This window comes from Neoarius graeffei, chromosome 23, assembly GCF_027579695.1.
Source record: "Neoarius graeffei isolate fNeoGra1 chromosome 23, fNeoGra1.pri, whole genome shotgun sequence".
NCBI classification, from domain to species: domain Eukaryota; kingdom Metazoa; phylum Chordata; class Actinopteri; order Siluriformes; family Ariidae; genus Neoarius; species Neoarius graeffei.
The window spans coordinates 14,216,723-14,241,992 of NC_083591.1; the positions used below are offsets into that span (position 1 = coordinate 14,216,723).

The 25,270-nt window shown below is 41.9% G+C and overlaps 1 protein-coding gene across 4 annotated transcripts in view; it reads right to left on the reverse strand.

Moving 5' to 3' along the window:
• dock10 (dedicator of cytokinesis 10) overlaps positions 1 to 25,270 on the reverse strand; it is a 282,351-nt gene that overhangs the window by 12,525 nt on the left and 244,556 nt on the right. For all 4 annotated transcript variants that reach the window (XM_060905824.1, XM_060905826.1, XM_060905823.1 and 1 more), the window contains exons 42-50: positions 21,383 to 21,520; positions 21,030 to 21,212; positions 19,447 to 19,557; positions 19,134 to 19,349; positions 13,477 to 13,534; positions 12,948 to 13,046; positions 7,253 to 7,359; positions 6,835 to 6,957; positions 6,628 to 6,741 (exon numbers count right to left, since the gene is read on the reverse strand). In XM_060905824.1, coding sequence (XP_060761807.1) covers positions 6,628 to 6,741; positions 6,835 to 6,957; positions 7,253 to 7,359; positions 12,948 to 13,046; positions 13,477 to 13,534; positions 19,134 to 19,349; positions 19,447 to 19,557; positions 21,030 to 21,212; positions 21,383 to 21,520 — 1,149 coding nt within the window. The remainder of the gene's footprint in view (positions 1 to 6,627; positions 6,742 to 6,834; positions 6,958 to 7,252; positions 7,360 to 12,947; positions 13,047 to 13,476; positions 13,535 to 19,133; positions 19,350 to 19,446; positions 19,558 to 21,029; positions 21,213 to 21,382; positions 21,521 to 25,270) is intronic.

Consider the following 25,270-nt stretch of genomic DNA (forward strand, 5'->3'; position numbering starts at 1 on the left):
AAAACCGAAAGGAAGAAGAGAGCAAATGAAGGATTTATAGAAAACAGTGTGAGAGATGATCCTATGAGATCATCCTCAAAACCGACAATGAAGAATATACAATGATGCAGTTAAGATACCATAACTATCTCTCTGATCGGACTGAGTGCGTACAGACGGAAGGTTTTACATCCGATTCTCTCATGATAACCGAAGGCGTGCCACAGGGGTCGGTCCTGGGACCACTCCTATTCATTCTCTACATCAATAATATTAATCAAAATGTTTCCAATGCAAATTTTCACTTTTATGCAGATGACACGGTACTATACTGTACAGTTCCGCATCCACACCATCCCAGGCTCTTGTTCAAATCCAGCTAGCTTTCAATGCTGTTCAAAATAATCTTTTATGATTTAAAACTTGTCTTAAATGCAGATAAAACTAAACTCTTTTTGTTTTCACATGTTCAAGTTGATAGTCTAGGACCTGGGTTGGATATGTGTGCACATAATTTAGGAGAGGATAACTCAACTGTTATAGGCTAGTTTGAACCCAAGGAATAACTTGGGATGTGTGCCAAAATCGCTATTGGGGGCAAACAGCCTGAAAATTACCAGTCCAAGATGGCCGCCGGTATTACGGGATTACAGTATTGTGTTACTCTTCATGTTCCTGACCCTGGTTTATGTGACACATAAACAGTAATAATGTGATGTTAAAAGTCGTATTGTTGGCTGTTAAACATTTAGGCTCTCAATATATTGCTGCCTACTAAAGTAATAAGTTTTGCTTTGGATTTTTCACTTTAAGTTAACATTCCATTGATCATAATAGTATGATTGAAAATACAATTTCTTGATATTAATCAAATGCTTGTCTTCTTATACTCTCCTAAATTATGTGCATAGGTCTCCCAATTCCATGATTTCATGTTTGACGTAGGGTTATTCTGTTTTTCTCATGTTTTCTGTGAAGCTACAATTTTGGCCAATTTTTGGTGTTTTTTTTAACTTGCCCTTGACCATAGCTTGTTCCCTTTTCCTTCAATCATGAAAATGATGTCACTAATGGATTCCCCATTCCCAAAAACCCATAAAATGAGGTATTGCACATACTTCTGTGGTGAGTGGTTCAAAAACTGATATTTTCAACATGGCTACCGGCAGCCATCTTGGATTGGTAATTTTCGGCCTGTTCACCCCCGATAGCGATTTTGGCACACATCCCAAATTGTTCCTTGGGTTCAAATTAGCCTATAACAGTTAAGTTATCCTCTCCTAAATTATGTGCACACATATCCAACCCAGGTCCTCTACTATGAAGTACATTCAAGTTTTAGCTAAATAAGTACAATAAATTACGCACCCGCATATAGCTAAATAGCTAGTCTAGGCCGGTTTGTAAATACAAATGTCTAAATATAATATCTAAAACAAAGCTTCAAGAAGAAATTTTTACAAGACTGATTTTTCCTTTTTTTTCCTTTACAAGAAGACAAACTCTCTCTTTGCGTTTCTTTAAAAATACATTTTTTTACAAAACAAAACAGATTTTATTGTACAAGACAGATTTTCCAACAAGATATAGATTTTGACAAAATCTAGATCTATAAATATGTATAAGACAAAGATTTAAAACCCTAGACTGCCTTTCAGATTTTTCACGTTTAGGTCAGAAAAACAATTTTTCCCGACACCCAATTATTTTTGTTTAGTGGACCAAAAGCTACTGAATTTGAATTACAGACTTCTAATTTTATTTTATTTTATTTTTTAAATAGAACAATTAATGAATTTAGGGCCACGTGGCCCTAAATTCTCTGCTATATTTTCCTGCTTCACCATGACCCAATACAAGATGCATCATCATGCATGATGTGGTGGGCTTTCCCCGTTTGTGCAAGGCATTGTGGGATACAAATTTGAAACAGGAGAGAAAAATGGCCGACGTGAGTGTGCGAATGAAACGTGAAAGACCGACTACAGTAATGGAAAGCGAGAAGAAAAGATTATGTTGTGAAGGAAAGGAAACACAGGACCAAACTAATAAATATCAGTGGTCAGAGAGCACCTCGGTGTGATCAGCTGTTCGTTTAGCGACGAGATGATGTAACTGTCAGTGCACGGTCAAAGGTAAACCTGTAGATGGTAGTAATGCAACACTGTGGATGCTAACCGCTGTAAAACCCAAAAGATGAAGAAGAAGACGATGATGACTCAGGTAAGCGTGCGCGCGCGCACATGGACTTCCTCTGTCTGCTTGACTGCATGAAGCGAGCGGTTTCATGCACATTATTTACTAGGGAATCTCTTCAAATTAAATAACTTCCCATATACATACAGTGGGGAAAACAAGTATTTGATCCCTTGCTGATTTTGTTGGTTTGGCCACTAATAAAGACTCGATCAGTCTGTAATATTAATGGTAGGTGTAGTCTAACATGCTGAGACAGAATATCACAAAGAAAATCAAGAAATCGACTTTAAAGAATTTGTATTAATTTATTTGCATTTTATTGAGGAAAATAAGTATTTGAACCCTCTTGCCAAAAGGACTTAGTACTTTGTGGCAAACCCCTTATTAGCAAGCACAGAGGTCAGACGTTTTTTGTAGTTGATGACCAGGTTTCTGCACATATTAGGAGGAATTTTAGTCCACTCTTCTTTGCAAATGACCTCTAAATCATCAAGATTCCGTGGTTGTCGCTTGGCAACTCTGAGCTTCAGCTCTCTCCATAGATTTTCTATAGGATTCAGGTCCGGAGACTGGCTGGGCCACTCCATGACCTTGATATGTTTCTTCTTCAGCCATTCCTTGGTTGCCTTGGCTGTATGCTTTGGGTCATTATCCTGCTGGAAGACCCATCCACGACCCATTTTAAGCTTCCTGGCAGAGGGAAGGAGGTTTTCACTTAGGATTTTACGGTACATGGCTCCGTCCATCCTCCCATTGATACGGTGAAGTAGCCCTGTGCAGAAAAACACCCCCAAAGCATAATGTTACCACCTCCATGCTTGACAGTGGGGATGGTGTTCTTGGGGTCATAAGCAGCATGTCTCTCCCTCCAGACACGACGGGTTGAATTGATGCCAAAGAGCTCAATTTTGGTCTCATCTGACCATAACACCTTCTCCCAGTCACTCTCCAAGTCATTCAGATGTTCATTGGCAAAGTTCAGGCGGGCCTGCACATGTGCTTTCTTAAGCAGGGGTACTTTGCGAGCACTGCAAGATGTTAGACCATTGCGGTGTAAAGTGTTACCAACTGTTTGCTTGGTGACTGTGATCCCAGCTGCTTTAAGATCATCCACTAACTCTGCCCGTGTTGTATTAGGTCTATTTCTCACCGTTCTCATGATCCTGGAAACCCCACGAGGTGAGATCTTGTTTGGAGCCCCAGACCTAGGTCGATTGATGATCATGTTGTGAGTCTTGTACTTGCGCACAATTGCACCAACAGTTGTCACCTTAACGCCCAGCTTCTTGCTAATGGTTTTGTAACCCATACCGATCTTATGCAGGTCTACAATCTTCTCCCTTAAATCCACAGAAAGCTCTTTAGTCTTTCCCATGTTGGAGAGTTTGGAGTCTGACAAACTGATTGATTCTGTGGCCAGGTGGCTTTTATACAAGTCATTAGTGATATCAGGTGTCTTCAATTTAGGTGACAAGGTAATTTGGAGAGTCTAACTTGTCTGTATTAACAAGAACCCTTGATGGTTACTAGGGGATCAAATACTTCTTTTTCTCAATAAAATACAAATAAATTAATATAGATATTTAAAAGTTATTTTCTGGATTTTCTTTTTGATATTCTGTCTCCACATGTTAGAATACACCTACCATTAAAATTACAGACTGATCAAGTCTTTCTTAGTGGGTAAACCAACAAAATCAGCAAGGGATCAAATACTTGTTTTCCCCACTGTATATCACAATGACCAAATTTCAGAGGGAGCTAAATTTCACCGATTTTATGAAATCGAAAGGCTGTCTACTTTTAAAATATTTCTATTATTAAGAACTAAAACAGGTTACCAAGGTCAACTTCGTATCCTGACTTGGTTATGCAACTTAAGTGAAGTTGCCCAATATATCTGCAAAAATTATTTTTAGATTGTGTTCTAATATGGTCAGGTACTCTGTTCTGTATGCGAACACCAATGCGAGAAAAAATGTTTTTGGATGTCTGTTCTTGAATATTGAAAATAGAGATTTTTAAAAGGTTGATGACCTTGTGTTATAGGAATGAACTGAATCAACAAAAGAGAATAAGTTACAGATATTTGAAGGAGCATGGTTGAAAACTACATCATTACATGAATTTCATGCAAACATGCAAAATCAGCATCTCAAAACCTGCCACAAATCATCACTTTACAGGGTTCTCAGATCAAATAATCTGTATCCCAATACAAATATCTCGGTATTTGGAGTGATGAGACTCTTTCCTCTGCGTATCATATTCAGCAGTTGGTAAAAAGACTAAAATTAAAATTCGGGTTTTGTTTCAGAATCAAGTCCTGCCTTTCCTTTGAGGTCAGAAAGAGGCGTGTTGCTGCCACTTTTATGTCTGGGTTGGATTATGGGGATGTGATCTACTGTATATGCATGCATCCTCTCAGAGTTTACATGCTCTCGATACAGTTTACCATAGAGCACTAAGGTTTATCACAAATTTCAAAGCTTTGACTCATCATTGTTTGCTGAACGCTTATGTTGGTTGGTCTGCCCTGTCCACATGGAGACTCAAACATTGGCATGTTCACGTATATAAGCATTATAGTCGAGTCACTAAACCTTGAGTCCGAGTCCAGTCTCGAGTCCTCAGTGTTCAAGTCCAAGTCATTTAAAAAAAAAATTCGAGTCGAGTCCGAGAACAAAACTCCAACTGCACCATTTGACGGTGGCTGTTTTAGCACCATTAACATTAGTTTGTTCCTGAACATGGCATATGAACAGGTGAATGTGCTTCTCTTTATCAGGGAGTGTGAAGTATTCTGTCAAAGATGCTTGGGAGATGGATGTAATTGCAGAAGGTGTGTTTATGAATACAAGTGAAGACAGGTAAACAATCCAGAACGGCAGGCAAAATCGTAAAACGGTGAAACAGGCAATAGGTTGAGCGAGACACAAACAGGCTATCGTAGACTCGGCAGAATCAAAGACGAGAAACGGGAAATCAGGGAACAGGAAATAAAGCTTGGTAATGTGTCAGCAACGCAACTCAATACTTCGCAAAGTAAGTGTGTTTTCACAGTTTTTATATAGCTGATTGCGTCTTAATCCTGTGCAAGTGTGAGTTGTTTACGGCGCACGTGCGAGAGTCCGCTTGGCGCACGCGCTGTCCGGAGAGTCTATATGATGCACACGCCAAGGCGCGCAGGTGTGACATTCTTGCGCGAAATTAGTATAAAAATTAATGTAGATATAAATATCTTATGCAAAATTATTATGGCATGTTACAAAAAATAAAGAAAAAATCAGAGTCCTCGTCTCCAATTTACGAGTCCGAATGCGGTTAATGCACGAGTCCGAATCATCAGTGCTCAAGTCACGAGTCCTTAAAATTAGGGCACGAGTCGGCCTCGAGTACTACAAGCCTGTATATAAGTGTATTTTAGGTCTACTTCGACTGTATCTTCAAGTGTATATTTGCCAAAAAAGTGTGGGCGGTTACAGTCTTCGTTCGCAGGATCTGTTTTAACTTTCTGTTCCAAAGGTCCGTACTGAATTAGGGAAAAATGCATTTAATTTTTTTGTTTGGAACCAGTTACAAATTGACTTGAAACTTAAGGAACTGGTCCCATTACACGTATTTAAAGTGATTTTTAAATGATCTGCAGACAGAAACATCCACCTGTAGCCTGACTTTTTTGGAATACTATTTTTCATGAACTTCTGTCGATCACTTTTCAATTCTTTTTATTGTGTAATTTATTCTGTAAATTATTTAATGTTGTGTGTATGGATGATGTACTGCCTCTATGTTTTGTTAACTGTGCTGCTGCCTGTCTTGGCCAGGACGCTCTTGTAAAAGAGATTTTTAATCTCAGTGAGTCTTTCCTGGTTAAATAAAGGTTAATAATAATAACAAGCGCATTATTATTTTTATTATTTGCTATGGGCGGCACGGTGGTGTAGTGGTTAGCGCTGTCGCCTCACAGCAAGAAGGTCCTGGGTTCGAGCCCCGGGGCCGGCGAGGGCCTTTCTGTGTGGAGTTTGCATGTTCTCCCCGTGTCTGCGTGGGTTTCCTCCGGGTGCTCCGGTTTCCCCCACAGTCCAAAGACATGCAGGTTAGGTTAACTGGTGACTCTAAATTGACCGTAGGTGTGAATGTGAGTGTGAATGGTTGTCTGTGTCTATGTGTCAGCCCTGTGATGACCTGGCGACTTGTCCAGGGTGTACCCCGCCTTTCGCCCGTAGTCAGCTGGGATAGGCTCCAGCTTGCCTGCGACCCTGTAGAAGGATAAAGCGGCTAGAGATAATGAGATGAGATGAGATGAGATTATTTGCTATGCATTTAAGGGTTCGTCGTTTCTGTTCAGTAAAATCAACCAGCGTTTGTCCAAAAGGAGTTTGCCTTTTTCAGACTGGAGGCATGAACAGCGCTGCAAATCTGATCCTTGTCCTTCACGTGACTTACCTGTCCATAGAAAGCCACACGGTAGTATCGACCAAACAGCCGCTTCTCTGAGTTCACAACCTCGTTCACTTTCAGATACGAGCGGTGAATGTCGTAGTACAGTTCTGACAACCTCTGCAAAAATGCGCGCACACACACAAACACACAAGTTCATTTTAAAAGGACTCAATTCTCAGTAAGACACTCACCTAGAAGTCGAAGACTCACCTTGAAATCTCGTCTCTTCTCAAAGACGGCGATGACGGGCTTATTGATATCCGCTATGAGCTCGTGCCTTTCAGACTTCCACAGATAATCCACACACAGCTCGAGCTGCTCCACCAGTGTGTCCTATGAAACACACCCAAAAAAATCATCAATAACTGTAAATACCATTGAATTGCAGTCCTCCTGAAAAACAGTTTTTTTGGTTTTTTAGAAAAAGCTATGGTTAAATGGCTAGAGAAGCAACTTTGGGACCAAAAGGTTACTGGTTCAATTCCCTGGACCAACAGGAATGGCTGAAGTGCCCTGGAGCAAGGCACCTAATCCCGACTGCTACCCAGGCTGCTCTGGAAATGTTGCAAGTCGCTCTGGATAAGAGCGTCTACTAATGTACCGCAATGTAATGTGGTTTGTTCAGTACCTCAGTGTAAGGTGTATCCTGGGTGCCAGTGTCCTCCTTCATGGCTCCTTCCTCCTGCACGTTGGGGGAGATGTTCATAAAGGCAGGCCAGCCCATACTGAATGAGGCTTCAGTTCGCAACCAGAGAACACACACATTAAACAGAGAAAGCAAGAGCAAAGGGTTAGTTACTTCAGTATCTGTTCATGACCATCTGCTTATTTATACACATTTCTTCAGGCATGACTCTATCCATCCGTCTACGCATGTTCAAGCATTTCCAAGTTCTTAAAACTCTGTATAATAGCACAGTTGGTGCATTTGTGATTAGCATGCAGTCAGGGTTCGCACACTTGTTCAGCCGACACAGTTTCATTCACATTCACTATTTCACAAAAGTACTCTTTTATTGTACACAGCAAACTCAACATTGTGCAGATGAAATAGCAAGAGTCTACCGGTCAAATATATACTAAGTAACTTTAAAAACGCACAATGGAATTCAACACGATATCACTTTAGATCCATTCATATATTTGAAATTTATGATATTGTATGTAATGCACACACATCTTGAAACATCGATAAAGGACATTTATTGTCAAACTCAAGAATTAATTCACAATAAAAAAATTCAAAGTGACAGTTGGTCCATGTTCGGACCGTCATGCTGGAGATTCTGGGTCTGTGTCGTCCAGGGGTCTCAGCAGCAGTGACTGAGGGTGTCAGGAATCTGTCACGGAGGTGAGCTAGCCTGGTGTGCTGATCCTGAACTGGCGTCGTGACTCGAGGCTGACCAGGGCGTGGACGATCCCTGGTGCTCCCTGTCTGTCTGTAACGCTGACTCAAACGGGAAATGGTCGAATGATGAACACCGAAGTGCCGGGCGACCTCTGTCTGTGTACTTCCGGCACGCAACATCCCGATGGCCTGTTCACGTTGATTTTGGCTTAGGCGTGGCATCTTCAATAATGACAATTTTCCCATCATTTCCCCCGGGTATTTATAGGCAAGATTGTGTGTGTACAGTGTATGCAAAATTTGTTTGAAAATGAAAGCCTGTCCATGTCATTGACTACCCGAGTCATATTGTACGTTATTGAGTACAACTCCCTTAAATTCTGATTTGAGCACAGATTTGGAACTTATTCGGGTGGAACGAAGTTATTTTTCCATTGTGATATATTTCTTTTCTTCTTGAGATAAACTCAACACGAATTCAGCAAGTTTTATTAATGTGCGTTTTTAAAGTTACTTAGTGTAGTTCGGATGTGGACTCGGCACCAAAGTATCAGTGGATTGATGTAAGCGCTAAGAATACTGCAGTAGAACTGATCAATATATGGAAAAGAAAAAAAAAAAAAAGACCATCATGGAATGACTCTGTTAGCACTGTTGCCTCACAGCAAGAAGGTTCTAGGTTCAAGCTCAGCAGCCGAAGGGGGCCTTTCTGTGTGGAGTTTGCATGTTCTCCCCATGTCTGGTTTTCTACCCATGGATCAGCTTGACTTCTGTAACAAGTTCTTTGTTTCAGCTTTCACTGCAAGAAGCTCATTGGACCAGAAGCTGGCCACAGAGGAAGCAAGAGAGGTCAACTTGTAACCTCATTTCCACTTTCTGGTCTGATTAGTGAAGTGATGACATGACCAGGGCTTTGAACCAGAATTTTTTTCCTATTGGTTCGTTCCGAACAGAAACGGAATTTTAACGTTTCCGGTTTTGGGTTCCACCATTAAATAGACGTTCCCGAACCGGTTAGAACAAAAAAATTTCGTTCCCGGAACGGTTAATTACGTTCCCTGTCAGCTAATGGCTATAAAGTTATGTCTCTGTCTCATCCAGCTTAAGCCAAATGTAGGCTAATTCTATTACAACCTTCATTAAATAAGACAAGAAATAATTCAAAACAATTATTATTTCAAATGTTGGCGATTTGGATTCTCAGTATGTCTTCCCATCTACACAAACAGAAAAAGTGCCAAAAATGAAAGATAATTTGTTTAGTGTGTTACCAAAGGCTAGTCAGGCCCTATAGAGGGCTACCGCATGACGTCACTGCGCCGCGAGATTTTGTCAGGCGCCATATTGGAAGACCAAGTACACATCTATGCAAGTACATACATACATAAAACAAACTACACCTGAAATGTAGCCAGGGCCGGTTCTGCCCTAATCTGGACGCGGGTGCAACATCGCGCAAACCCCCCCCCCAAAAAAAAACAAAAAAAAAAAAACACCAGTCTAAATCAGGACAACCATCACATAACTATAACTATAAACATTTTATATCAACTATTTTAACTAAATGGGCTATAATAAATAAGCCTGCAGGCAGCCACGGCGGGCTGCCTCAGAAAAGTAATCATTTGTCCTACCTTAAAACTCGTTTTGCATTTTCTGCCTCCTTTTTTGTATTTTTGACCCTGCTTTTATTTTCTTTCCTTTTCTGAAAACCCGATTTGTGTCCAGACATTTTGTTTTGCTACCAACGAACTAACTCGTCAGGTCTCGTCTCTCGAGCCCGCGATGATTCCCGTGGGAAGGGCAACAACTGATACATTTTTACAAACAGCCAATAGGGAGGTTGCATCGTTCAGGCTCTTCTTTGCTTAGACGCTCAGTAATGGAGACGTGATAGTAGTCTACCTTCCCGCTCTCTCCATTCAGTCAGCGAACGTCACACAGGAAGTGAACCCCAGCGGGTCATAGAAACTTGCGCAGGAGAAGAATGGCTTTTTTATTTGTAGGCTACGGAAACTTTGAGGAACGAAATAAAAACCGGTATTAACCGGTTACCATTATTTTTAATAAGCGTTTCTGTTCCGGAACATAAAAAATAATAAAGTTTCTGGTTTCATTTCTGTTCCATGTGAAATAGAAAAAGTTCCCGGTTTTCGTTTTCGTTCCTTGAACCGGTTCAAAGCCCTGGACATGACATGATGAATGGAAAGAGAGGTATGTGTATATTCTTCCTGCTTGATCTCCAAAACAGATTATTCAGAGTAGAGGTGTGCATTGGGAATAAGTTGTGGTTGGTTTTTATTTTAATACAGACCATCAGATATGAAGTTGAAGGAAAAAGACATGTACAGGTTGGACATGTACCTCATTCATTCATCTTCAGTAACTGCTTTAACCTGGTCAGCGTTACTCTTTTTCAGTTTCCTCATTTGTTTACATTTTGGAACCAGAATCAATTAAATTTGATTAAAATATCATCAGCAAATACAACAAAAATAATAACTGCAGGAGTTACAGGCAGGATTGGGAATAACACATGGTCACATGTGCACCTCTATTTCAGTCTTTGGCACTAGTCAAAAGTGGTAACGTTGTGCACCATTGTGAACTCTCTGACTGTCTTGTTTCTGGCAATGAACTGATCATTAATTAATAAGCATTAAAGCTAGACGGCCTTTCAATTTCATGAAATCGGTGAAATTTAGTTCCCTCTGAAATTTGGTCATTGGGATACATGTTTATTTCTATAATATCTGATAAAATATCAGGCCATTCTGTGACTGGGAAGTTATTTAATTTGAGGGGATTCCTGAGCAAATAATGTGCATGAAATTGCTCACTTCGCGCAGTCAAGCAGACAGAGCAAGTCCGTGTGTGTGCACATGCGCAGGTTTACCTTTGACCGTGCACTGACAGTTACATCATTCTGTCGCTAAACGAACAGCTGATCACACCGAGGTGCTCGCTGACCGCCGATATTTATTAGTTTGGTCCTGCGTTTCCTTTCCTTCGCAACATAACATCTTTTATTTTTTTCGCAGTGTGGTTTCCATCAAATCCTGCGCTCTGATTGGCTGGCGAGCGGGTCCGTATCCTACGGTACGGACCCCAGTTACGGACCTCTGGCGACTCGCTTGTTCACAACAACAAAAAAACATAGTAGCATTTTTTGTCAACATTTATCTTTTTTTTTATAAGATTTATTTATAAGATTATCAAAAATCTTATTTTTCCCAGCATTTCTCAGGAAAATAGCATTAATTTTACATCATGGATAATGATAATGACAGTGTTCACAGCGAAAGCAAGTTTTACTACCCTGAGGAAGAAGAAATAAAAGAAAACATTTCAGGAGAAAGCTAAAAACCTCTAACTTGTTAACACCGAGCAAAAACATGGCTGAATCCTGAATGACTCAATTTTGTATAAATAGGGGACTACATAGGCGGCAAAATGTAGTTTTTTTCATGCCATGGAAGTGCACTTGTATACCGAGGATGAAGCAATTTGCATTACAGCCGTGAATGAGGATTCAAAATGGCAGCTCGGCTCGGTTTTCCCTTTCAGGCGCTCCTGTTTTCTGCTAGAATTTGGTAAAGAAAAAAATAAAATGTTATTTACCAGCTTCAGGTCGGTCCATATGGTGAAATACCGTGACCTCGGCCTTGGATACTGACCTCAGCCAGTACTTTCAGACCTCGGTCACGGTATTTCACGATACGGACCTCCCAGCTGGTAAATAACATATATTTCTTCTCGCTTTCCGTTTCTGTAGTCAGTCTTTCACGTTTCATTTGCACACTCACGTCCTCCACGTTTCTCTCCTGTTTCAAACTTGTATCCCACAATGCCTTGCGCGAACGGGGAAAGCCCACCATGTGATGCATGATGTAGTATCTTGAATTAGGTCATGGTGAAGCAGGAAAAAATAGCGGAGAATTTAGGGCCATGGGGCCCTAAATTCATTAATTGTTCTATTAAAAGATAAAAAATAAAATTGGAAGTATGTGATTCGAATTCAGTAGCTTTTGGTCCACTAAACAAAAAAAAAATTGGGTGTCGGGGACCCACTTGAAAAATCTGAAAGTCAGTCTAGCTTTAAAACGTAATTGTTGTCACCATTCAGTCATGTTAGCTGCTTATCTAAACCTTTATAAACAAAATTTGAATTGTATGTACCTGGATCTTTACAAATATTAGCTGACTATCAACCCCTGTCTTTACACTCAATCTCTGACACTCACCGGACACTTTATTAGGAACACCCATCCACCTGCTGTTTTATGCAGTTATCTAATCAGCTGATCCTTTGACAGCAGCGCAATGCACAGAATCATGCCGATACAAATCAAGAGCTTCAGTTAATGTTCACTTCAAACATCAGAACTGTGATCTCAAAGTGTGACTTTCACTGTGGCCTGGGTGTTGGTTTGAGCCAGATGGACTGGTTTAAGTATTTCAGAAACTGCTGATCTCCTGGGATTTTCACACACAACAGCCTCGAGAGTTTACACAGAATGGAGTGAGCAACGGTTCTCGAGAGCTCAGAGGAAAATGGCCAGATTGGTTCGAGCTGCCAGGAAGGACACAGTAACTCATAGCAACTCTTTACAACCATGATGAGCAGAAAAGCATCTCAGCATGCAACAGCAGAAGATCACATTGGGTTCTACTCCTGCCAGCCAAGAACAGGAATCTTAGAATCAAGAACAAGTTTCTATTAAAGTGTCCGGTAAGTGTATTTCGTACCTGTCTGGAAGACTGGAATGTGTACAGTGACCCTCAACATAACATGACGTAATGTTTTCAAGCCTTTTATAAGCTTTCGAGCCTCAGGACTCACCATCAAATATAAAAAAGTTCACACTCTTTCATATCATATGTTAGATCTTAGTTAGATAGAAGGAGATACAGCACATTCAGCACCCACTAGAGTGGAGAGTTTTTAAAACATTTTAAGTGGAGGAACACTCACTTTCTCCTTCTTGGGGGGTTAGTAAAGGGCAACAGTTAATTACATTGGCCTCCTCCGTGCTCACGCTTGAGATCCGTGCCTTTTCAGGCTTCCAGTAACCTGTGATTGCAAAGGGGCAGGAGGTTTAACACGGGTTCACTTCTGTTGCTCGGGCTCTTAGCTACTGAATTGTAGCGCATGCTTCTACAAGCAACAATGGAGAGAAAGCAGAAGCATGCACGGAAGCTACAAAAGCCAGATGAACACCGAGGCCTCATTACAGCTACAAGGTCTAAGGAAGACGTGAAAGTGTGATCCTTTTCCCAGGCGACAGTCACTAGAACAGAATGTAGTATTTTATGTAAAAGAGAAGCAGAGGGAAAGAGAAGATGGTGGTTTGATTATACTGAGAAAAAAGCATCTGGTGATAAGGCATGCCACAGAAGTTCACCATGTTTACTGCTCTGAAGAACAAAACACAACAGAATGCCGCGCATGCAAAGTGCAACAGGCAGTGCATAGAGGTTTGTGGCCAGCAGGGGGCACTCACCTCTCCTCTTCAGTGACTCTGCTATGAGGGCAGAGATGTGGACGTAGCACATGGCAGCCTGAAACACACAACATTGACACAATGTGTGTGTGTGTGTTTTTTTTTTTTTTTTTTGTAACGACTAATATCAGAGGCTCCAACTTGGGAAACTGCAAAGAGGGAGATTCTCTCTCTCTGCGAGTAGCTTGGAGGGAGACAAGTTTGAGTGCCGTAGGCACGAAGGCGAGTTTTTATATATGAATGAATGATTCATCACATTTCGTGTCAATTAAATCTTATTAATAATAACAGATCTAGATAAATCCAGTGACTATAGACCAAACTTTAATATGCCTAAAGTCAATGTTAATGTCAATAATGACTATTATAAATTGCCAATGGTAGACCCTCTGATGGGCGGCACGGTGATGTAGTGGTTAGCGCTGTCGCCTCACAGCAAGAAGGTCCGGGTTTGAGCCCCGTGGCTGGCAAGGGCCTTTCTGTGTGGAGTTTGCATGTTCTCCCTGTGTCCGCGTGGGTTTCCTCCGGGTGCTCCGGTTTCCCCCACAGTCCAAAGACATGCAGGTTAGGCTAACTGGTGACTCTAAATTGACCGTAGGTGTGAATGTGAGTGTGAATGGTTGTCTGTGTCTATGTGTCAGCCCTGTGATGACCTGGCGACTTGTCCAGGGTGTACCCTGCCTTTCGCCCGTAGTCAGCTGGGATAGGCTCCAGCTTGCCTGCGACCCTGTAGAACAGGATAAAGCGGCTAGAGATAATGAGATGAGACCCTCTGATGATAATGCTCTTCTAATAATATTCTAAGTCTAAGTTAGTAAAAGTTAGACAAAAAAAGTCAGACAAGTTTGTTAGAATCTAACGTCTGGTCTGGTGATCTAACCTTGTCAGATATAGGGTCATCTTGCTGCCATCCAAAATAGTCCGCCATTCGTCCCTGGCGACCATCGCGACAGGTGATCCGAACTTTATCTTGGTGATTTTCTGATATTTTTTTCTTCATAGTTTGGCTTTCGCCATTTCCACCAACGGAACTTCATTTCATTATCTCATTCAAGAGAACATAAAGTTAAAGCCGAGCAGGCGATAAATGCAGACGAAATGCAAACGCAATATGGTTGAGTGTCGTGGGTTTTCTCATATCATTAATAGCGCCATCTGTATGCTTTATTGGTAACTGCTAAGACATTGGGTGGCTCAAGTGTGTACCCCGCGGCGTACCAAATTCCGCTCAATTCATATACGCGCTTGATCTGTGCGCGCATGCCTCCGGCATTCACTCCAATCCCCCTGTTATGCCGATCGGTGTACCGACCGAGGAATCAGCATATACCGCGGGGTACACACTTGAGTCCACCCATACAATGTCAGACACACGAAAAGCGGAAAGTCAACTATTAATTTTCGTCAACATAAACGTATCAAGTTATATATTTTTTAAACTAATCATGTATAGTAAGGGCGGGCGGGAGATTTTTATGTTGTCAGCGGGAGGATTTTCTAAATGTTCCCTAAAGCGGGAGATCTCCCACCCATGGCGGGAGAGTTGGAGCCTCTGTAATATTCAGTGTATAGTTTCAAGGGATCCTTCAGCGGATTTGTTCTCAAACTTATTTTCAGTAAAAGTAGTTGCAGATTTCAAAAATCGAACTTTCATTTTCAGAAACCAAATAGTGTTCGAGAAAAATTAATTTTCTTTAAAATGCTAGATGGGCTTGAAGTCAGGTAGCGGTCGCTTGAAGCAACTCAGCTGTTTATATTCTCTGTTTACAATGTAGTTTTGCAAGTATTTTTACCGAATTTATCCGTTTTTAAATCAGTATGCCTCACTGTCTAGCATATACAGTGGTGCTTGAAAGTTTGTGAACCCTTTAGAATTTTCTATATTTCTGCATAAATATGACCTAAAACATCATCAGATTTTCACACAAGTCCTAAAAGTAGATAAAGAGAACCCAGTTAAACAAATGAGACAAAAATATCATAGTTGGTCATTTATTTATTGAGGAAAATGATCCAATATTACATATCTGTGAGTGGTAAAAGTATGTGAACCTCTAGGATTAGCAGTTAATTTGAAGGTGAAATTAGAGTCAGGTGTTTTCAATCGATGGGATGACAATCAGGTGTGAGTGGGCATCCTTGTTTTATTTAAAGAACAGGGATCTATCAAAGTCTGATCTTCACAACACATGTTTGTGGAAGTGTATTATGGCACAAACAAAGGAGATTTCTGAGGACCTCATCAGGCTGGAAAAGGTTACAAAACCATCTCTAAAGAGTTTGGACTCCACCAATCCACACTCAGACAGATTGTGTACAAATGGAGGAAATTCAAGACCATTGTTACCCTCCCCAGGAGTGGCCGACCAACAAAGATCACTCCAAGAGCAAGGCGTGTAATAGTTGGCGAGGTCACAAAGGACCCCAGGGTAACTTCTAAGCAACTGAAGGCCTCTCTCACATTGGCTAATGTTAATGTTCATGAGTCCACCATCAGGAAAACACTGAACAACAATGGTGTGCATGGCAGGGTTGCAAGGAGAAAGCCACTGCTCTCCAAAAAGAACATTGCTGCTCATCTGCACTTTGCTAAAGATCATGTGGACAGGCCAGAAGGCTATTGGAAAAATGTTTTGTGGACGGATGAAACCAAAAAAGAACTTTTTGGTTTAAATGAGAAGCATTATGTTTGGAGAAAGGAAAACACTGCATTCCAGCATAAGAACCTTATCCCATCTGTGAAACATGGTGGTGGTAGTATCATGGTTTGGGCCTGTTTTGCTGCATCTGGGCCAGGACGGCTTGCTGTCATTGATGGAACAATGAATTCTGAACTATACTAGCGAATTCTAAAGGAAAATGTCAGGACATCTGTCCATGAACTGAATCTCAAGAGAAGGTGGGTCATGCAGCAAGACAACGACCCTAAGCACACAGGTCGTTCTACCAAAGAATGGTTAAAGAAGAATAAAGTTAATGTTTTGGAATGGCCAAGTCAAAGTCCTGACCTTAATCCAATCGAAATGTTGTGGAAGGATCTGAAGCGAGCAGTTCATGTGAGGAAACCCACCAACATCCCAGAGTTGAAGCTGTTCTGTATGGAGGAATGGGCTAAAATTCCTCCAAGCCGGTGTGCAGGACTGATCAACAGTTACTGGAAACGTTTAGTTGCAGTTATTGCTGCACAAGGGGGTCACACCAGATACTGAAAGCAAAGGTTCACATACTTTTGCCACTCACAGATATGTAATATTGGATCATTTTCCTCAATAAATAAATGACCGAGTATAATATTTTTGTCTCATTTGTTTAACTGGGTTCTCTTTATCTACTTTTAGGACTTGTGTGAAAATCTGATGATGTTTTAGGTCATATTTATGCAGAAATATAGAACATTCTAAAGGGTTCACAAACTTTCAAGCACCACTGTAAATGCCACAATGACACTAAAAAGAAAGCACAAGCTGGAACTAGAATGTATTTCCACAGAGAAAAAACAAAGTGTGCTTGCACAGCAGTAGCAGAAGATCATCGACAGAAACTGGATCAGACATGAGACCTTGCACTGCAAAATCTTTTTTTCACATGATCTACAGAAAGTGTGTGTGGCAAAATGTGTGTAGTGTGTGTGGCTGCACACTCTAAAATCTCAGTTTAAAATGGCTCAACTCACAGCGCAACATGACACTTCACACTCTAAAATCACTGTTTTAAACCATGGCACACACTTTCTTTGTTAATCTACCCAGCACCAGCTGTAAATCGTGTAAAAAATTATTTTCGAGAGCGAAGTGTCATGCCGTGCTGCAAGTCAGTGGCGATCCTAGAGTGGTTTACTCCCCGGGCGAAACCCCCTGCCGGCGCCCGTCTCGTTTTTTTTTTTCAGGTTTTTTTTTGGGGGGGACCTTTTTTTTTTTTGGGACCATTTTTTTTTTTACGCGCCCAGGCTCGTGCTGCCCCCCCGCGTTGGGCTCTGTATTAGCCAACAGAATGTTAACAGCTTTACATGGTCATTTAAACATTTCTCATCGTGTGTTGTACGTTGCGGACACGGCCCGTTATAAATTTGCTGTTACCAGAATGGCAATGATCAAGTCGTAATGTATTACTTAAGACTCTGTGTAATATCATAGTAGTGTAGTACTATGGTAGTAAAGTCTTTTTTGGCCCTTTTCCACTACCCTTTTTCAGCTCACTTCAGCTCGCTTCAGCTCGCTTCAGCTCACTTCAGCCCGACACGGCTTGCGTTTCGACTACCAAAAAACAGCACGACTCAGCTCGCTTCAGCCCTGCTTAGCCCCTAAAACTCGCACCGTTTTGGAGTGGGGCTGAAGCGAGCCAAACCGAGCTGAGTGAGGCTGGGGGCATGAGCAGACACTCCCCTGTGCGCTGATTGGTGAGGAGGAGTGTCCTCACATGCCCACACACGCCCCGCGAGCACGCTGGGATCTGTAAACACTGTAAACCTGGAAGAAGAAGAATTACAAATTACGAGAATTTCTGAAGCCTTATGCGCCTCGCCTCATCTATACGCTCTTGCCAGTATCTGTTGGCGTTGTCGGTGACAACAAGCCACAGAACCAAGACCAGCAACACTAACGACTCCATGTCCATGTTTATTGTTTACTATTCGGGTCGTGAGACTACCGCTTAAAAGCTCACTGTCACTGTTTGCGCTGCTTAACGACATCACGTGACGTCCACCCACTTTCGCTAACTCCACCCAAGTGTCCACCCACTTCCAGCCAGCACGGTTCAGCGCGGTTGTAGTCGAAATGCAACTCCAACAGCCCCGCTCAGCCCGACTCAGCACGGCACGGCTCAGCCCGACTCAGCCGCGTTTGTAGTGGAAAAGCGGCATTTGATGACTAGTACAACGTTCCGCTGGCGGGATTGTACATATTATGGGGCTACGACAAGTTAGGCACACACACACACACACACACACACACTGATGACGTCACCTGCGCAACTTTGGTATTGGGCTTCCCCATCCAAAATGTTCACCCCCCCCCGCCTGTCTTGTTTTTTTTTTTCGGGGTTTTTTTTGGGGGGACCTTTTTTTTTTGGGACCGCTTTTTTTTTTCGCGCCCGCGCTCGTGCCGCCCCCCGCGCGATGCCGCCCCGGGCGGCTGCCCGGTCGGACCACCCCCAGGACGGCCCCTGCTGCAAGTTGAGCCATTTTAAACTGAGATTTTAGAGCACGCGGCCACACACTACACACATTTTGCCACACACACACTCTGTAGATCATGTGAAAAAAAGATTTTGCAGCGCAAGGTTTCATGTCCGATCCAGTTTCTGTCGGTGACACTTTGCCACACACACTTTTTCTTTTTAGCATTGTTGTGGCATTTATATGCTCCATAATGAGGCATACTTATTTAAAAAAAATTATAAGTTCTGTAAAAATACTTGTAAAACTATGATGTAAATGGAGAATATAAACAGCTGAGCTGCTTTAAGTGACTGCTACCTGGCGTCATCGTCACCACAGCATCTGGCATTTTAAAGAAAATTCATTTTTCTCGAACACTATTTAGTCTCAGAAAATGAAAGTTTAATTTTTGAAATGTACGACGACTATTACTTAAAATAAGTTTGAGAATAAATCTGCTGGAGGATCCCTTTAAGCCTTTTAACCCACTATCTCTTACCTCAGACAGGTCTCCATTGCGGACGTGGATCTTGGCCATGCTTTCTAGCCAAGTGCGCCGGAGCTCAGGAGTGCTGGCATACGAGTTGGCAAGGCTGTACTGCAAGTCTACCAGCATCTCCGGATCCTTCTCATGCTCCTTCATTTGCGACGTGGCCATCAGGACGGTACGGATTCGCTTTGTCAAATCCTTCACTTCAGCTGGGAATGTCGTGTTCTGACAGCAAACAAAAATAAATGGACTTTTCCTGGTAATACAAGTGAATACAAAGTGAAGACTCTGAATCACATCTGAAGAGAAGTATGGCACTTACTTTAAGAGGTGCATCGCCATTGGCGAAGTTGTTGATAATGGCTAGAGACTGCTGGAAACGTGAGCCTCCTATACCAGCATCTGCAATCAGCTGACTTACAGCCTTAATGACCTGTAAGATTAAAAATATGGGAATAAATATAGCCACGTTTCCTAAAAATAAGCATTCTCTTTATTCCATATACTGTATAATGAACTATCTATAGGACCTTTCACGTGACGTCATCGTAACTGCGGTTGCCAGGTAAACTTTGTGTTTGCCAGCGACCGGCACAAGTGTACACGAGTGATTGTAAACCCAATTCAGTAAATATCTACAGATAAACTTGTAGAAGTCACATCTAAAAGAACAATACCAGAGACATGTAGTGCTTTTGGATGTAATAACAGACATGGAGATTTAACTTTTCATCACTTCCTGGGCGAACCCAGAAAGATGAGAAAAAAGGCAAGCTGCAGTTAAGCAGGAAGAAAAACATTCCCGTGTGTGTGGAGAACATTTTAAACCAAGTTAGTGTGAAAGCTCTGTGCAACATTTAAAATGTATATCTGGATGTGGGCTTTGGATGCAATATATATATATTATTAGATCTCATGCTTGGCTTGATTAGCAGCGTGTTTTTTATGTACTGATAATGCAGACGAGGCTAAACACCATAAAATATGCTAGATCTAGGCCCTGGCTTATTACTGCCATCTACAGGTTTACCTTTGACCGTGCATTGACGGTTCCATCATTCTGTCGCTAAACGAACAGCTGATCACACCGAGGTGCTCGCTGACCGCCGATATTTATTAGTTTGGTCCTGCGTTTCCTTTCCTTCGCAATAGAACGTCTTTTCTTCTCGCTTTCCGTTACCGTAGTCGGTCTTTCACGTTTCATTCGCACACTCACGTCCTCCATTTTTCTCTCCTCTTTCAAATTTGTATCCCACAATTCCTTCTGCGAACAGGGAAAGCCCACCACGTCATGCATGACGTAGTATCTTGTATTGCGTCATGGTGAAGCAGGCAAAAATAACGGAGAATTTAGGGCCACGTGGCCTTAAATTCATTAATTGTTCTAGTAAGAAAAATAATAATAAAATTGGAAGTGTGTAATTCGAATTCAGTAGCTTTCAGTCCGCTAAACAAAAATAATTGGGTGTCGGGGGAAATTCTTTTTATGACCTATACTTGAGAAATCTGAAAGGCAGTCTATCTTTAATAAAGGAGTGATTGATGCAGCAGTAAAGCTCAAAATACGTCTGGCACAGAGCCTAATTAACATCTGCGGGAGTTCGACACCCCCCCCCCCCCTTTAGCCAATCAGCATGCGAAAATCAACATGCGTGTGCGTGTGAGCTAAACCAGTGAAGCCAGAGAGAAACAGATGATTGATGAGCCGGTAATGCTTTACTAAACTGGCAAACAATTATTGTGAAAGTGATGATGCAGTTATTCATGTCAGTCCCCCACATGTGGTTCTGAATGCATTAGCAGCAACATGAGCCGAGCTCAAAACAGCAGGACGCTTTCTTCTCCTTTTCTGTTAAAAAGGATGATGGCATTCAATATGACTGTTGCGCATGAATACGGACGAACCTGGAGGTGAGAGCGGACGATGCACTTGCCCTTGGTGAACTCAAAATTCTTCCTCATGAGGAAATAGAGAAGGGCAGCAGCCTCGGTCTGTGTGCTACTGGAGCGATGGTTACAGCATTTCAGAATCTCGTAGCACAGACAGCCACACAGGTCGGCCTTGCCCTGGAAAAACACACAGGGGAACTACAGAGAGAGAGGGGGGGCTCTTTTTAAAATTCCAAACAAATACATAACTTGTTATCTTTTTCATAAACCCCGAATGTTCTAATGAAGATAAATGAGTCAGTAATAAGACCAAAATTTGTTATAACAAATGAGGTGTGGAAGTAGGACATGCGTGTGTGTGTGTGTACCTTCTGTATGAAGAGGCGCAATGCAGCAAAGACGTGTCTAAGAGTAGTAGTAGACTGATTGATTTGGAAGAAGAGCAAGTAGGTGTCAAATACTTTCTTCATCAGAGAGTTCTGACCTTCATCCTGCAGCAGCTGTTTCTGTTCAGGACGAGACGAGAGGAGCCATTGGACACGAAAAACATCTCTCGTCATCCGTTAAAAATAAAAATATGGTTACGTTGATATATTGCAACCACAAGGACACAGTGTCATTGGTGCAAAGCACTGTTAAATATCTTCCCATGCCCAAAAGTATAGTGCTCTTCAGAATTATTGGCACCTTTCATAAAAACGACCAAAAACATCTGCATGAAATAAACATTACACAATGATGCTCTTATACAAGTCATACGTAAGGTCCACTGTAGAGTATTGCTGTCCACTCTGGTTGCTACATCTTCAATGTGATATCATCAAGATTGAGAGCATACAAAGAAAATCAATGGCCTTCGAACTATGAAGTATTGGAACAGTGTACCAGTATTGGTCATGCTTACAACATTAATCATGCTTTATGTATTACTTGTAGACAAAAGATGTGCACATTCAGTCAAAAAAACACCGTAAAAGCACTTTTGTGGACAATTTTATTCCGTGAATTACCCACGGAGGCAGAACCACGGGGAGCAGCCATTGCTGGCTGGAAGTGGTGTACAGTCGTTGATTCTGGGTTATCGGGTGCGAGTAAACAAGCAGCGTTCTGTGGGTCGAGATTCCCAGTTCCCAGTCAAGTAACTTCAGAACACGTTGAATAAATATAGATCTAATACTTGCAATAGATCTTTATTTTTTGACGCATATCTATTATTTCATGGCATTATGTGCAAGTAGATTTGGTTGTACTTTGGGGTTGAGAGCTTCTCCGGCAAAGCTCGACAGGTTTAGAATGAGTAGGTCATGTATTTAGATAAATATCTTCAAGTTTTTTATCATACAAGCATGATAAACAAATTGACAGAAACTTTATACTTTACACTTTCCTTTGTGCCCACTGCCAAATAATATTATAGTTTTTAAATTACCTAAATTAGATGAAACATAAAACTTGTCACCTTACTCAGTCACACTGGAGTCAGAGTGCTGAAATTTTTACTTACGCATTCGTAAAAGACTATTCACATGGTAACGGCATGATAATCACTTTCATTCTTTTGGTTTTGATTGGTTTCTCGTTCGCGGTGGGAACGCACACCATAAACAAGATAAAATCTGTCTGACACAGTTTGGGCAATTTGGAGGTAAAACTTGTTGTGAGGTGGCACGCGGATTTTATGCGCTTCGGATGATTCAGGACAGCGATTCAATTTCAGGACAGTGAATCAATGCATGATTCAGGACAGCGATTCGGTTCAATCTTGAGAACTGCGACACTGATGATGAACAGTGCCTTTGTTTTTTTTTTTACTTCAACTCGATCCAGCCAAAGATCAGCTTGAGTAAGTGTAAATATTTATTCTATGCAGATCGGTTGATAATGTGTTATCTTAGACTGGTGTTTGCAGCACAGGGTCTGTGACCAGTCCACTGCAGCCCAGACAATCGGACAAACCAACGACTGTGCATCACTACTGGTGCTGGAACAGCCTGTGAAGGAGGCAACACATTGCTGACCATGCCTGACTGACGGAACAGTGACTTAAAACTCGCACGTACTTGATAAGAGCTTATGACGAATGTTACATGACGGAACCACTGGTATCATACGTGATCTTTTGAAATAGCTAGTAATTAAAATTCACTACAGGTACACTTTACCGGCGAGTGGCCTAGTGGTTAGCGTGTCCGCCTCTTGATCGGAAGCTTGCAAGTTCTACTCACGGTCGGGTCATACCAAAGACCATCATAAAAATGGTACCTACTGCCGTCTGGCAAGGCATGCTACAATACAGATGTGAGTGGGGAGCCAAACTCTCATGGTTACCAGAGGACTAGCCCCCCACTGTAACCCTAGCTATATGAGAGGCCGAGGGCTATGGAAATGGAGATCGGTGCCACCCTATGCGCCACATGGTGTGGGAAGGACTTTGATTGATTTTGACAGGTACGCTTTAAGGCTCTCAATCTCTATTCCTTACAAAGGCACCGTGTGCGATACGCCATCATTGATATGCCGTCTGGTAAACTGGGATGTATGGATGCTGTCACTCACTCACTCGCTCACTCGGGTTTGTTGACAGTGGAGTGGCTGGATGCTTTATGTCCCAGGACGCTCTCATGTCTATGTTACCTTCTGGCTCTCCCCTTTTAGTTATGTTGCCATAGCTATTCTTGCTGAAGTTCCTGCTTGCACTCAGTGCAAAATGTATCCGAGTCTTACTCTTTAGGTGACATTGGACATATCTAAGAACCTGTGTTTTCTCTCTCTCTCCCACCCCACCCCCCACTCTGTTACATGTCGATCTTGAGACACCGATAAGATGCTGACCTCTTCTGCTCCTCGGACCTGCCTGATCCATCCTGATGCCCTACTTCTGGCAGGAGTCTCATCTCATCGCTCCTGTAGAGGACGGCCCCATATGGACAGTCGAAAGTCGCACTTGGAAGACGCTCTGGACACTTACAGTAATACATTTATGCCTGAAGACTACAGTTGAGTTGCTAACTTTAGGACTGAGGGTGTCATGAACAGTTTTGCACTCAAGTTTCCATCAATGAACAGTTTATAACGTCAACAAAATAAACTTCATGTTCACACTATAATGATTTTCCTGGTTACACAGTTGTACTTTGTGACTCTACAGGACACTGTTATAGAAGCGAGTTATTTATAATCACGCTATCTGTTTTCACCCAGATGAGGATGGGTTCCCTTTTGAGTCTGGTTCCTTTCAAGGTTGCTTCCTTGTGTCGTCTGAGGGAGTTTTTCCTCACCACTGTCACCACAGGCTTGCTCATCGGGGATAAAATTAGCTCATATGTTTAAAGTCTTTAATTTTCTGTAAAGCTGCTTTGCGACAATGTCTGTTGTTAAAAGTGCTATACAAATAAACTTGACTTGATTTGGAAGATCCAAAACAACCTTGTACCCAATTGTATCAATACTGAGTTCAGTGAATCTGCTAGAAGAGGAATGACATGTATCACACCTCTTGGTAACTCATGGTACAGCAGTGTCAACATGATGATATTCAACTCTTTTTCATCGGTCGCACCAGCTCTCTACAATGTCTCATCTCATCTCATTATCTCTAGCCGCTTTATCCTGTTCTACAGGGTCGCAGGCAAGCTGGAGCCTATCCCAGCTGATTACGGGCGAAAGGCGGGGTACACCCTGGACAAGTCGGCAGGTCATCACAGGGCCTCTCTACAATGTGGTGCCAGTAAACATCAAGTCAATCCCTACCCTGATGAGGATCAAGACAGAACTTGATAAGTGGCTCAGATCATTCCAACACTCCACCTACACCCAGGCACCTGGGAGTGAATAGGAACTCGTTGTTGGAGTGGGTCGGTAGCAAGTGTTAATAGCTGCTACCCTGGGAATAGGCGGTGGAGATGTGTGATACGCTTGGCCTGAGTGATCAAGCTCGAAGCTGATCCAAGGTATCCGAGGTAAGGTAGGAAAAACGATTTATGTGTTTTAATAAAAACATTCTGATTAGAAGTAGTTTTATAAATAATAAGATTCTCAATCAAAAATATTTACGACAAAATTATTGCCAGACCTACAGTAGAAGGAACATTCTAAATAAATTCAAACTGCCATTAAAAATATTATTTCAATTTCCCAGTAACTCTGTTGTTTTTTTTGCTGCGTTGTCTTGTCCTGAGGTATAAATATTACATGTAAAATTCTTTTGTCATCCATGACCATGGGAAAGAACAAACAACTTTCAAAACAAAAGAGAC